At 30.5% G+C, this 16,235-nt stretch overlaps 1 protein-coding gene across 1 annotated transcript in view; it reads right to left on the bottom strand.

Annotated features, from left to right (window-relative positions):
* Positions 1 to 16,235, bottom strand: part of LOC106466035 (dynein heavy chain 6, axonemal-like) — a gene marked incomplete at its 3' end in the record, with an annotated part of 122,432 nt that overhangs the window by 45,560 nt on the left and 60,637 nt on the right. Inside the window, 10 exon segments of the mRNA XM_022393994.1 lie at positions 1,798 to 2,069; positions 2,808 to 2,961; positions 3,871 to 4,008; positions 6,812 to 6,973; positions 7,852 to 8,007; positions 9,265 to 9,390; positions 10,772 to 10,882; positions 12,524 to 12,670; positions 13,938 to 14,014; positions 15,751 to 15,969. Coding sequence (XP_022249702.1) covers positions 1,798 to 2,069; positions 2,808 to 2,961; positions 3,871 to 4,008; positions 6,812 to 6,973; positions 7,852 to 8,007; positions 9,265 to 9,390; positions 10,772 to 10,882; positions 12,524 to 12,670; positions 13,938 to 14,014; positions 15,751 to 15,969 — 1,562 coding nt within the window.

The following is a 16,235-nucleotide window of genomic DNA, read 5'->3' as shown; positions in this document are numbered from 1 at the left end:
CAACTTACATAAATATATGAATCTCATAATGATAAATAACACAACTTGCCACCATGAGGAACAGTTATAGTTTTTGTAGATTAATGACTGCTATATCTGACCTTAAATTCAAAGGTATTCTTTCCTATTTTTGACACAAATATATAAAATATGCTGTGAAAATTTACAAATGATACTACATTTGTTTCCCTTTTTCAAAGAAATCTATAATAAAATCTGATCAAACTTACACGGTATATTAAGTTTTTGAAATTTTGAATGGATCAAATATTAGACAGCATGAAATTCTACACAAACCCAATTCACATTAATATCCTTTTGATCCTACTTGCTTAATAATAATATACTGAACCTTTTCAAAATGTATGTTTACCTCACAATATAAGCTCTTAACAGATGCAAATACTCTAAGAAGCAAGTATTGTACTATAGAAATAACTTTAATGTTTTTGGCAGTTAGTTTCTGGTCTCCACCTTCCTGGTCATTACTAACATGTATTGACTATGCCAAATAAACTTCAGTAAATAACCAATTACAAGTTAATAGCCAGAGAATTTACTTATTTATTGCACAAAATATGCAATATTTTTATAAGGTTCACGCTTTTAAATCACTGAGCAGTATAAATCATATATAATTAAAATTATTTATGAACAAAACAGTCTGCATTTCATTTGTATAGAAAACTATTACTTTTTTTAATGACAATCATAAATATATTTACACTAACATTTAACTTCTGTTCAACTCGATTTCAGTGTACTAAGAATCTGCCTTAATTGTCATATGCAAATGGTAGATAACCAACACGGGATTAAAACCTAGCAACAAACTATTGGGTGTATTGTTTAAGAAGAAAATATACGTGTACGGGTCAAATAAGAAGCATTTTTAATTTTGTTCTTGAAAAACAGAAAGTGTTGATTTCTCTACTTTTAATGCTTAAATTTCTACTGTGATTAATAATTTCATGGGCATGACAAAATAATATCTACTGTTATGTCTAATTCAACTTCTCCATCGTAATAAATTATGTTTAGCTGTCATAAACTCACATTAAACTAATGAGTCAAATTACTTGTGCTAAATGAGTAATAAAGAAATGGTGGTACAGCACGAATAAATCTGATACATTGACAAGTACAATATGATATGGAGCATTGATTAAATTACATTTAACCATAACTTATATTGAGCAAGAAAAATAAGCTAATTAAACTTATCTAGATACACAAACAAAGAAACTGACTTAAAATAAACTTCAAATATCCAATGCTGCTTGTTAAAAGTTTTCAGTGCATGAAAAATGTATAGCTATCGCAGTAGAAATAGTTTGAAAGCAAACATATATGATAAATACTTTTTTTAATTTAATGAACTTTGAGGTTTATTAATAAAAAAGTATATAATGAATGGCTTAATTTTTTTATGGTGAAAAATTGAGTAATTTGATTAGGTATTTAAAGTTTACAATTTGAAAAAGAAAAAGCAAAAATAAGCCTTAATCAGTATTGAGGGGAAAATTAGCTTAATATTTTATTCTTACACTTTAGATTCATCCGCTGAAAATGAAATAAATTTATTAGTCTTTTATGTGTAATATTTTATGTTTTTTCCTTCAAAAGGCATATTTGTGTCCACATTTTGATACAAAGCTAAACATTTTATCCTGATAAACAAATGCTATCTTTACCATTCGCTAATCCGTAAAACGATGTAATCTTGGTTAACAAAACATAAAATTAGTAATACATTTCAGGTCTAGCAAATATAGAGAAAAAAATCATACTGCTTACTTCAAACAAAACTGCATCATCTGTCAGGAATTTTGGAAGATTACTGTCATGTAAAGCACGAAGAAGAACAACCTCCTCACTCTTATCTGGATTTTTTCTCTTTAAGGAACCAGCCATGACCAAAACAGATTTTATGGCACGCATACCAAAGTCATAATGATCTTGTTGTGATAATTGCTCAGAGCATAACTTGTACATTTGTGTCATTTTATGAGCTAGTGTTTTCGATGATTCAAAACCTTCAGAGTACAAGATAACTTCCGCAATAAGAGCTAAAGTATAAAAAACGGAAAAGTTCAAGCACTTCCAGTTAAATATGCTTTATAAGTTTATTTCATATAGCATAAAAAGTCAACACCAACACTCAAGATTTTCATCATATGTGAGTCTGTATACCTCAAATTTACGATCAGATTCTTCAGACAATTACACCGTTAAAAATATTGATAAGCAAAGAAAAAAATTCATCTTAAAAAATTCTGTTACAAAGAAGTGGTTTTCACTTTAAAATAAGTTATTCAGTGCAAAATAAAAACTGTAATGTATCAAATATTAAAGTATCAGATGGAATAAAACTGTACTTTGTTAGCAACTTTCTTTTGTCACATAATATTTCTCTCACTCATCCCGTTTCTCGTTATCTTGACTTTCACAATGAATGTACTATGTTTTATTTGAGATCCTTGTTGAAAAATAAAGCAAAAAACATATATTTCAGAATATGTTTTAAGCATGAGTAATGGTTAATTTTGAATAATTTGTAAAGCATCGTTCAGCCTATGGCAGTTTGAAGATGATTCAAGCTCTCTTTTTCAGCCTTGCCTACATTCCACTATTTAACGCCATTCATAATCTTGCTACACTGACTTGAAGAACAAATTTATAATAGTTTGAAATAATGTTTTCACACTATCACAGGAAGATGAAGACATTACGCCCTGTAAAAAATTAGGAAATACACTGAAATGATATTCATTACAAAAATTTTGAGGCTAAAAAGGTAGTTATACCATAGTCAGGTACCATCATGGAAACCGTCCGGAATAAAGATTTCAGATTATCAGGAAGTTCTGCTCGACCAGCATACCCTGGGTTCATAGTGATGAATGCTGCACAGGTTGGAACTAACTTGATCTCACTTCCTTCAAATACAAATCGAGAAAGCTACAAAATAAAATACACATAAGGAGTAAGTTTGTTACTGGTTTTTTGTGCAAAAAGCAATTTTAAGTATGATCTAGCTTTAAATCCTCAAATTCCTGAATTATTTTTTTTTCTGTGTTTTCAGATATTCACACAAGGATACTCAAGAGCTATCTGAACTATACATTCTATTTTTAAACTGGTAGATTAGAAAGAAGGCAGCTAGTTAGCAGCACCTCACCCACTGCCTATTCTTGGGTCACTCATGGCAGCTAGTCAACAACACTACACCTACTACCAACTTTTAGGCTATTCTTGTCTGACTGAACAGTGTGATATGACTTTCAACCTTATAATTCATCCACATCCCCAAAGTGCAGAACACGATTATTGTTTTTCACAATAACAAAAACACGAATGATAGGCCTGCAGATCCATAGTTCAGAAATGCCAACCACTGGACCATGGTCAGTCTTAATGAATGTAATTTCAAGCTATTTCCCATCACAAAGCTGTAATTATCTTACATGTTACTTTGAGTTTAAAATAATGCATTAAGTTTAAACATTTTACATTAATAAACTGTATGAATATATCATGGACATACATATTTGTAGTTTGTAAGCCACAACTTATATTACAAAAATATAATCAGCCATGGCAATTTGATTATTCTTGTATACAATCCTTAACATTTTTTCAATATCAACACTGGATATGCTATTTCTTTAAACTGTAGGAGCATTGTAATATGACAGCCAATTCATTCTTTCATTGATAAAGAGTATCCCAAGAGTTAGAGGGGATTGTGTTAACCAGCTGCCTTCCCTCTAGCTTATCACTTCTAAATGAGGAGTGGTTAATGCAGATAGCCCTCATGCAGCTTTGCAAGAAATTCAACAAAACAAATCAATTCAGCTATATTGGTACCTTTGACATCTTAGCATTTCTGATAGTCATCATCTGTTGGGCAATAACTGAAAGTACTTCAATGTCAATCCTGTTGAATTCATCCAAGCAGCACCATGCACCAGATTGAGCCAACCCAGCAAAGAAACGACCCATCATCTGTGAATGTTAAATTTTGCCTATTTAAATCTTCAAGTGATATTAAGAAGTACAATACAAATTACTGAAAAAAGTTTCTTATTAATTTATACTCTGTATTTAGCACTGGTTTTACTTTTTATATTTATCATTAAACAAACACTTTAATCATTTGTTTATACCAGTTTTATTAACATATTATCACACTAGAATTTGAAGTGTAAGATAAAGCAAGATGAAAAAAAAAAAGGTATTTGATGCACAAAATTACCCATCTATCTCCATAAAACAAAATCATCAAAAAATGTGTTTATTTACACGACACCTACTCAAGAATTATTATATCGAATGAAAATAACATTAGATGCCTCATCAATAGGCTAAACATCACTCAAGTTTATAATTTTAACAAGGAAGAAATCCTGTAGAAAAAACGAAGCTAAACCTGAGTTTACAACTTATATAAACTACACCTAATATCAAAGTTCCCATTTTTGAGCTTAGCATTTAACCAATGAAGCAGACCTCCCTAGGACAGTCCATCCAATGTCATTGAATAAATTAAGGTTTTCTCTGGAACATGAATGGGGCTCCATGCTAAGACCTTCATCAGATCTGAACTGAATGAATGCCAACAAAAATGGAACTCTACCTTGGACTTGCATCACCACAATTATATATTAAACACTGCCTCTATTCATTCACTCCAAATCAAATGGGAAATAAAACTACATTTTAGAGTATAGAGAGTAAAACAGATAAATGGTAAAAAAATAAATATTTTTTTTTAAGTGTTAAAAAACACCCTTATGTACATGTGTATCTGTATTCTTCTATAATGACTTACAAAGAGTAAAATAGATGAGAGATAACCCTAGGTTGATACCAAAATAGACATTTTTACAGTAAAATACAAAAACACCAGTGTGTAAAGAATAAGCGATTAGTGAACTGAATAAAGAATTAGATGATTTTAGACTGATTTATAATAGTTAATAAATATAAAATAATAAATATAATAGTTAATTTGAACAAACTACCAACAACTGTCCAAATGAATATGATGAGAAACCCACTTTTTAGAAAATAAAAGTTTGGAGATGGCTTGAATAGGTAATGTAGTTTACACAGATACAGAAACATATATACAGTATGGTACAAAGAGGTCACATAACCAGAGATTACTTAACAGCTTAATAAAGGTATCTTGGTACCCTGGGGTGTTGGTTCGGAGTAGGTCTGTTTTGTTCAGTTAAGTTGTGATGTTATGCTTACCTGCAGTTTCCTCTGCATCATTCTCCATTCCCAGGAGGAATTCCATCTTAGCATGATAAAAATCCTTTGCCATTAACTCTCTCTCTCGCTACAACATCGGTTGAATTGACCAACTTCGTAGCTACTTTGTGCTTGTTATAGTTTCCACACTATAACTTTTAATACATTATGTGTATGTTCACAAAATTTGGCAGATTTTTTAAGCAAGTATTTTTGCTAAATATTTGTCTGTGAAAATAGTCTTTTTTTTTAACTACTCCAAGTGCAAAGTGATTTCCACATTAAGATTAAAAATGCTTTTCTTCATCTCAAAAATCTCAAATTTCATTTGCGTAATCTCTATAACCTCCTAAATAAATTTCAAACTTTGTTTTTCAGTAAAATTTATATTTCATCTGTTATGTTCTCTACCCTAACTCTATACAAGATTGGTCAAGTTGACTGACCTCCTAATCACTAACCACTGTACAGAAGACAATATAATTTAATACATCATTTGATAGAGTAAAACCTTGGCTTTCTATTGGTCATAGATAATATAGTATTGAAAGTCAAAAAAAATTATTGTCAATTTCTGAAAAAGAGGATGTGACAGGTGGGTGTGGCAAGAAGGGTCTGATTGTCTATTTCATGGCTCTGTAACCAAATAAGATTGAAGGCTATAAAAAGTATGCTTTGCCTGAGTGATGAAAATATTGTAATAAGTTATTTAAGCTAAATTTCGTACTTCTTGGATGGGTTGTAAATAAATTAGAGAAAAGGGGATGCCAAGAAATAAAATGTCTCAATTCTCACACTAGAGGAAAAACCAGGAAAGTTTTTTTTAATATTGCCTTATAAAATTAAGAACTTGCAAGTCATATACAATTGAAATATGGATCATTAGCTATGTTTTTATGCTATATTTATTGGTATTCCATGAAAAAAGGTAGTTTAATTAAATTTTGATTGTAACTTATTAAAACCTTGTGACATGCACAGAAAAAGATGTCAATGGAGAGAGGGTTAAGCTAAGAAAAACAACTCTTAACTAGAAGATGAGGGCACTGCCACTACATCTTCAATTGTAAAAATGTAAAGAAAGAACAGAACATAAACCATTAAATATTAGGTGGACTAAAAACTGATTGTTATTAGATACTGATTATCAAACTCTAATTAAACTTTTTAAAAAGTTGTATCTGTTTTTTGTCAACACTCATGATAGCCAAAATATAATTACTTATCACACAACCACATTAATAGATCAAAAATATATAATTAACTGTAGCATTGCCAGTGTTTAATTTTTGCCAGATCTCTGTATCTGAGATCCAGAACACGTTAAGGCGAAAGTGCTATAACTAATTTTACGACTGCCTTAGTTGCATTACAAAATGATATTAATCTAACATATTCAATCACATTTCCCTTCCAGTCTTACCCCAAATAGTACCCTTAATAACCTTTAAAGTGTTATCTTCCAAAATTCAAAATCTCCCACTTCAACAGGGATCTGGTATCATCTTCTTTTACAAATTAAGCACTGAGCATTGCTCAATTAATTTACCTTGTAATCAAGTCCTTCAGAGCAATTAAACACAACACACTGAATTGCAACTGACTTGGCTAAATCTTTTGTAGTTTCTGTTTTTCCAGTCCCTGCAGGGCCAATAGGTGCTCCCCCTAAGTTTAATTGAAGAGCATCCATCAAGCATAAATAGCAGCGATCCTTTACAGAAAGAAAAAAAAGGTAAAACATGTAAAACAATAACATATGTAAAATAATACTTTAAATATATGACTTACAAACTAACAAAGAAAAGTAAAATACATTATGATCAGTAAAAAAAAAATTAACATTTTGGATTAATGACCATTTCTTTCAATATCATATCTATTTTATCAATTGGTTACCTTGTTAGCTTTAAGACATATCTATTACTCATTATATAAACTGCTTATATGGATGTTTTCGATAAGACATGTTATTCAGACTGGCTACTAGTCAACATCTGGTGTCATATTACTTGATTAAGACTATACAAAGATACATTTTCAACAAGCTGTAAGGGTAGTTTATTCAAAAACATATATACACACACAGATGACTACCATACACATTTAGACATTGGTTAGAAAGGTCTATTATTATGGAAGCACAAACAACTTAATCCTGACTTTTAGATGACATTTCCAGCTAAAAGACTCCAAATGCACCCACTACAGAAGCAGTACAAAACAATAACCGCCTCTCTATACACACCACATTCAGTGAATAAACCACGTCTTTACACTTATTTTAATTATGCTACGGTGTTTACACATACCATTTAAAATAATTTGGAGAGACTTTAATATCAATAAGACAGTGGTCATAAATGGTTTGAATGTACTTGCAGCATCTGGAGTACAGTGGCTATTACTGATTCTATAACAATAATAAACACTACACAAATATATTACAGTGAATGAGACACTGAGGATGTACATAGATGAAGACATATACATTTGACTTCAGTATCTACCAAAGGAGGTCTCTTTATTAAATTATGCATCTAAATCTAACACTGAAAGTAATGGAGGAGAAAATCTAAACAAGATCCTTACGGTGAGTGGCGTATTCACCAGGCGAGGAGAAGCACCAAGATATTCGTAGCCATAATTATACTCATATGTTGACATTCGAACAATGCAGTCATCAGCATACACATCCCAGTAGTATCTCAACTGTTTCAACCACTCAAAACTGTCATTCCTGGTGATCTGGAGAAAATATGGATATTATTTAACTTTTTTTTTTACACACGTTATACCTTCTGAATCTTTTAAATCATAAAACAATTTTCAAAGGCACAGGAACTGGACAGGCTGGGGAGGTAGAAAAAGAAATATTTTAGATGGATTACTCATATCCAAAGCTACAAAAATTGCCATTTAAAATCTGGATTCCTACACCAATGTTTAAATTTTTTGTACATGATACATACTGAATTCTTTAAATTACAGGGTAATTTTCAATATTCCATGTAAAATGTCAGGATGTTTGCACAGCTATTTGTTTTTATTCTTTCTTAACATTTATTTCAAGCATGAACACTGTAAATTTTAAAGCGTAACAGCTTCCAGTAATTTTTTTCATAACTGAGAAGGTTCTCTATAATAATACGATTTTAATTTAATCATGATATTTCCTAAATTCTGCTACATACATCTATGTTACTATTTTGTATGTTAAAAACTGAATCAACATGGCTAAAAAAAAACTACATCAGACTCAATAACTCAAATCCCAGTAATTCAATATTAACATACTAGTTTTAAATAAATAATATTAATAATAAATAATTTTGTTTTAAAGTAACGTAAGTAATTTGATGTTAACAAAAATCATATATGTAATACAAATTTTTTAATCACTTATACACAATTGACATAAACCAACCAAATCTGACTGATATTACTTTATGTACACAGGGCTATTGACAAACGAAATCGACTCGCAATTTGTGGGTCACGGGTTCGAATCCCCATCACACCAAACATGCTCGCCCCTTTCAGCCGAGGGGGCGTTATAATGTGACGGTCAATCCCACTATTCATTGGTAAAAGAGTAGCCCAAGACCAAGAAATGGAGGTGGGTGGTGATGACTAGCTGCCTTCTCTTTAGTCTTTCACTGCTAAATTAGGGACGGCTAGTGCAGATAGCCCTCGTGTAGCTTTGCGCGAAATTCAAAAAGAAATAAACAAAATATATTATCCACAAGTGTGATTCAAAATTTCTATGAATATGTGTACAAGCTGTTTTTCTTTATTTTATATGGAGTTGGGATAACATTGTCTTTAGTTGAAAATCTGTCATTCTATTAGTTGTGAAAACCTCTAATAGTAATGTTAATACAGGAACTTGTAAATTTTTCATAAAAAGTAACAAACAATTAATATGTTGTGAATTTAAGCACTTAAATTCACATTATTAAACTAGTAAATACTGAATTAATATACTGTAAGTTCAAACTTTACCTTGTTTCTGACCATCCCACTAATGATGTCTCTGGCATGGACATCAATGGTTATTAGAGAACATAAGGTCAACCTGTTTAACTTTGGAATATTTCCTCTGACCAAAGTTGCACTCCTGTTTAATTCCTGAGAAGATTTTAACAATTCCCTGATCATTCAAATTTCAATAATCAAAAATTCACCCTTTACATGACAATTACCAAAACTTCTACAATATGCTATGCATAAAACATGGAGAATTATTCTTCATATAAAAATAAGAGTTAAAAAAGGTTACAAGTGTTTGAAATACAATTCTATGAGTAAGAGAAAAATGATTTAACAAAATGTTTACTTGTAGTCTTGTAGTTGAATACATGTATTTACATGTACACAGAGAACATTCCTATTAAGTCTGAAGGCCATGAAAATGTAGTTTCATAAAGGACAACAAACCTTATGTATTAAGAGATGAATATCTTATTTAATATCATGATCAGCTTTACAAAGAAAATGCTTTTTTTTAAAGGCAATTAAAACTGCTACGTTTCAGCCTATAGTAGTGGACCATCTTCAAAAAATGTATATTTAACAACAACTACAAATTCAAAGTGTAATGAGTATTCTCAGCAGCGAATATGTTAAATTATAAATGTTTACCACTGGAGGCAATAATTATTTACAAAAAATAAAATTACAAAACACTTAAGAATAAAAAAATGTGATGTGCAATTAAATGGATTATACTGTATTGGCTTGATTATAGGGTGATCTCAAATATAAGGTGACCCCCATTTTCAGAAATAATGGGAAATAAAAAATTGAGTGTCATAACATCCCCTTTTAGTTGTGCAAAATCAATACCATAACTGAACAGCCTGCAGGTGGATTAGTTGCAAGAATTAGCAATGACCTTAAGCAAACATCTGGCACGCATGCATAGACGGATGCTATCAGGACATTTAGGAATGCAAAAAACTAGAGTAGGGGAAAGGGGCCTGTGATCAGTTGCAATTACAAGGGGACTATGAATTTTACAGTCTAATTATTAAGCAAAAAACATCATTTTATAATCAGCCAATATGGTAATTATTAGATATTTATTTAACGAAGGCTTTAATGTTTCGATCAGTACAGCTTCTGCAATCTTTTTTCTGTTAATTTCAGTTGTTCTTCATAGACTTATAATGTTTTTTTTGGATATGGAGCATTGGACATTTTAAAATACTGACATTAACAGGAAATCAACTTGATTTGACACTTATGTTTATAGGAAACTAACACACTCAGACTGGAAATCTGCACACTGTCCACAATAAAAACATGGAATCCTAAAATGTATTCTCAACAACTAAAACAGTGAATTAAGAAGAATATCTGAGACTTTCATTCATAAAAATGGTTATACCATTATTATATACCGAGAATTTTAAAACCTTTTTAAGCAAATAAAAGCTCACAGCAGACCCCTTACCATTAAAGAAAGAACACAAAAATTACAGTAAACATTTTTTAGAAAATTATTTACTTTAAAACATTTTGCTTCAAACTCTTCAAGTTTCACCAAAGAATCAGCTTCGTTCTCAAGAATCTTAGTTACGTCAGTGCACCACAGTATTTGTGATACAGTCAAGACAATCTGAAAAAGAAGAATAAATTTGTCAGTGCACCACAGTATTTGTGATACAGTCAAGACAATCTGAAAAAGAAGAATAAATTTGCATGATTTCAAAACTATTTTTATGTTAGCACAATGTATCACACTATATATATATAAATGAAGAACAAATATGAACTACTGGATGGCAAAATTCTTGGAAATTATATAAGTATAAAAAACTGATGCATCTAAAGCAAGAAAAGTACATGTGATATTCACAAATAATAAAAGTAATATTTTACCACAAAACTGTTAAAAGGAGTAGAAGAAAAAGAAGGAATAAAAGAAGACTGGAATGTAGAAATAAATCATGAAAAATTTTACAGCAAAACCGAAATCTAAGAATTAAATAGAGTAATTAAAAGATTGAAGAAAAACAAGAGTACAGGTGAGATCAAGAAATAAATACATTTTATAGAGCAGTAACAATGGAAATAAAAGTAAACATTTTAGATATAATAACAGAGTATGTGAAAATAAATTGTGTTCAAAAAATGGAGAAAAGAATAAATTTATCCAATTTATAAATCAGGTAGTGAAGAGAACCCAAAACAACTATAGAGGGATAACATTTTTGAAGATATTGTGTAAAATCCTGACAGGTGCAGTAGCAGAGAGGTTAAAGAGATAACTACAAGAAAATGAGAAAATCACAGAAAAAATCAAGCAAGTTTTTGAAAAAGTTATTTAACAAGAGCCAATATACTAATTTTTGGGTGATGAGAAGAGTATTGGAAGGTGTTTGAAGTACAGAAATAATTAAAATGATAACAGTGAAAGAAAATAAAGATAAAGATAGAAGAAACAATGAGAATAAAGATAGAACGAAATATCCAACAGAACTGGAGTATAGTACAACAATATAACTATTGTATATATTGTAAACAAAACAGAAGATAAAAGACGATATTGGAGAGATGCAGTTCTTTAGAGAATGATAATAAAACATATTAAATTATTGACGAGATTAATATGTGGAAATATTTTAGAGGACAGAGGAGTCAAAATGTTAGAAATGTAGGAAATATAAGAGAAAAAAAAGAAACAGTGGAACATAGATGGTAATGCAAAGAAAATAGATGGGAAAGAAAGAATATGATGGATTGATAAGGAAAGAATGCAGAAAGGAAATGGAAGGATTTGGAAGAAGATGAAAGAAAAAATAAAAAGATGTGCAGATATGTTGAAGAATTTGTAGAAGAAAAAGAAAAAAGAATTAGAATAGTACTAAATAAATAGAAAGTAAAAATACAAATAATGGTACTGGATTAAATGAAAAATGTATGTAAGTATTATAAAAAAATAATTTGATGAATATATTGAATAAAATTATGTACACCTTTCCTACAGAGGACATTCTCTAAGGAATTCTCTCACTAGCAATTTGATCAGAAAATATATAAAATTGAACAGTTGTTGAGAAATTTATAACCCATTCAGAACAAGAAAATCATTAGTTTACTGTTCGAGAAAATAGCATCACTATTATTTAACAAATTCATTCAATATTTTATTTTAATTTTTAGAAGTTTTCAGGTTTATACTCTAATTCAAGTACCATCCATAATTAATAAACATTACATAAGAATATTTTCAACAGGGAAGAAGATAAAAGAGTACCTGAGATGCATGTTTCATAAACCAATTTTCTCTTTTGTTCTGTTCATAATCAAGCAAAGCTGTTTTTGTTAACTTCCGTAATGAAACAAACATGGATTCTTCTACTTTTAGTAGCCAATCTTCAACATTTCCTCTAGCTTTCAATCCCTTGATAAGAAAACAAGAAAGCCATCATATATTGATTAATAAGTTCTAATGTGTCTATTACCGGCACTTCTGGACATAAAAAAAAATATTTTCCTTCCTCTTATCATTTTTGTTACCCCTTCTTTCCTTTTCATAAAATGGATGGACCTTTAAAATTATTTTGAAAGAAAAAAAGATGAGTATCCATCATATAACATTGGAACACACTGAATGCATTGCAGGTATACCTCTGTCATGACAAAATGAAAATAATTTTTTTCGTGTTTCTCAAGTGAGTTCCGAGTTGCGCAAAATGTGTGGCATACAAAGACAAGTATAGAAAGAGAGATTTAATACTAAAAATTCATAGGATTTAATTTATTTCGGACTACAAATTGCCCCTGTATTATGTATTGTGAATCTTGACACCTGAGTTAGATCTTAGGCATGTGATAATACTTATAACTACCTATTGCTCTCTCCTTACAGCTCTTAAGATCACTTTTATCTAAGCTGGGAAATATCAGCCATATCAGAGACATAATATGTGTTGAAATAACATTTAGCACTTGCAGAAGCCCAAATCATTCTTCTCTAAATTGCAGTTTATTCTATTACAGGTCTACTAATAGCATAATTCAAAAGATACATATTTGTGTTACTGTTACACTGATTCCATTTCATTCAATCTGAATATTTATTTCATAGTAATTGGGATGACTGGGCTTGGAAAAACTGAAAAATAAAAGTTAGATATTGAATTATTTCAGGATCCAAGTTGGTCTTTTACTAAAAAGTGCGAAAACTACACATACAAAGCACATTCTCTCTGCAGTTGACAAAAGTAAAAAAAAAAAGACACTCAAATGCAGAAATACTCTGCTCCATGTGACAGAGACAAAATACCCTTAAAAGCAAGGTCAAGAAGGACACAATGCAACTATACTTTGGAACAATAGATAAGCTCTTTGACTAGTCAATCTACAAAAAGTGATACCTCACAATAAAATTTTGCACACAATCTTAACCAGATGTGGCATGTTCCAAAATAAAAAGTTAGAGAAATTTAAGAATCTCATAGGTAAGAAGAAATATACACTATATGAGAGTGAAATATTTAGTATTCACATACTACACTTTAAAAAAAAAAGAAACATTGTTAAGGAATCCATAATATTAAGTATTTTTATAACAAATAACCCATATTATTGAAAAACTAGTTAAGAAATCTGCACATTGTTTAAGAAATTTTCAAGAATCATAAACTCCTTAATGAATAAAAAAATACCTTTCCTAGTAAAACCTTTTCTCCTTCAGGTGAAATCATTGCTAAAATTTCATTGGTTTGGGTTTTCTCATTGGAGTCTTCTTATATGAGGAAAAAAATTAGAACATGCATATAACATACTTGAACGAATACAATTATAAACTGATAATTAAATTTTGTATGGTAAACAGGCACTGTAATAAATAAAAATATTATTATAATGGGTTATGATCAAAAGTAAGCACTATATAAATCAGAACTACAAAGTAACTCACAAATTGAAGCCAACTGTAAATACAAACTGATATCAACTACATCTCTATATATATAGTACAAAAATCTATCAGTCTGTCTGTCTGCCCATTATCAAACTACTCCTATGCCACTGAGCTAATCTCAACCAAACTTTGTGGGATGATAGTTTGGAATAAGGTGTATGTTAATGGAAGGGGTTTCACAATCCCCCCACCCCCACTATTGCTGTTATTGAACATTTATTATTTTTGACGTAAGTTAACGTTAACTACATTCATAGATGGCACCACATCCTTACACTGAAAACAATTACTTTCTTAAACTTTCTATAACACAACATACACACAGTGTGGGAAATGGCACACAAATGTCTTATATATCTTAGAGTGCACTAGCAATGAAAAAAATGGCTGCCACTATTGCAATAATGCATAAACTAAGTTGAAGTTTCTACTCAAACAGACACCATAAGGCTGATATGAACAGCCATTTTTTTAGTTATACCAACTTCCTACTTTGACTCACGACCTTTCAACTTCGATCCATAAGACACTTCTGCAGCCAATCACCATATATTATTTAATTGCATGAAACACTGTGGAAAGAGCTAGGTGCTAAACGTAAGCACCCCTACCACCACTACTTTGGTTGCTATCTCTTCCTACAAAGTCACCCTGATCATCACACAGTGTATACTATGTTTTCAGTATATATAAATTGAATTCTTAAAGCTTATAAAAAACTTTTGGTGGGGTAATAATGAATACTGTAATTATGTTATGTTACTAGATATTGTTTGAAAGTTATGATTTTTGTGTTATTTATCATAGCATCCATCCACACATTTTTTTAAGTTCATAACTCGGACAAAGGATGGGTACTTCAGCTTGTAATGTCATAAATCAACACTTAAGACCAGTAAAGCCTATAATGATTAGAAAACAATAAATCATCAGTTGGGTACCTTTGTTATTAAAAACATGGTCAGGATTTTTAAAGTTTAATTTAATTTCTTCAAACAAGGTGGTCACATCAAAAACTGGTTAAGCTGATGCAAGTCAGAGAACAGTGGGGTTGGCAGTTGCACAAATTTCATGGAACTTATATAATGAAACAACTTGATAAATAGGCAGAAACTAATACAGATTGACTGACCAAGATTAAGTTAAGAGTGTAAAATATACCAATAATTGACATAACTTTACAGCTTAGTTTGTTGTGCATGCAGTTTCTGAGATAAAAAAGAGGGGGATCCACAATTATGAATTCTTCAGCTTATGGGATAATTTTTCTGATGTATTAAACTCTTTTTTTGTATTACATAACTTTTCAGGTTTTTCCAGATTTGCTACCACCATATAAAAAGTTACATTAATGATAAACCTTTCATAAGTTGCTGCACTATTAAGCTTGTTGCATTTAAAAAAAGTATAAAACCAAAATTACAACTCTGAATATTGTTATCTTGACAACCTAAACAGTGCAGTACCCTATGAAAGATCTATTAAATGAAATGTTAAATATTTTTAAACGAATCTCTATAATTTTTGTACTAAAAGTTCGGAGCGAACAACTCAACCTTTTCCAAACTCTAATTCTGCTAAAGCATCAAAACACTTCCAAAGATGAGGTTGCACAGCTTGAGGGTTTCTCGTCTGAGCTAGGATTTCCAGTAACTCATCATTAGATAAAAAATAAAATCTTGGAAAGACCACTCTTTTAGACTCTAAAAAGGCTTCTAAGCATTTCATGATCTGATCCAATAGTGCATTATTGTTCTGAAATGATTCCAGCATTCCTATAAGCATGAAAAAAAATTGTAAATCTTCATAAGATAGTACCCTCAAAACCACATATTAATATGTTCATGCTAATGAAATGAGCAACTGTTTTCTATCATATTTAATGAAAATGACTCATCTACAGAGAAGTATCCAAAGTCTGTTGAGCAATAATAAATGCCACTAAGTTAATTTAATTCCTTTAAAAAGCAACACCTCCATCATTATCTCTCTTTAAAAAGCAACACCTCCATCATTATCTCTCTCTCAAAGTATTTCCTTA

This window comes from Limulus polyphemus, unplaced genomic scaffold, assembly GCF_000517525.1.
Source record: "Limulus polyphemus unplaced genomic scaffold, Limulus_polyphemus-2.1.2 Scaffold2130, whole genome shotgun sequence".
Taxonomy (NCBI): domain Eukaryota; kingdom Metazoa; phylum Arthropoda; class Merostomata; order Xiphosura; family Limulidae; genus Limulus; species Limulus polyphemus.
The sequence above is the reverse complement of the archived record's forward strand: the minus strand, read 5'-3'. Positions and strand labels throughout refer to the sequence as shown.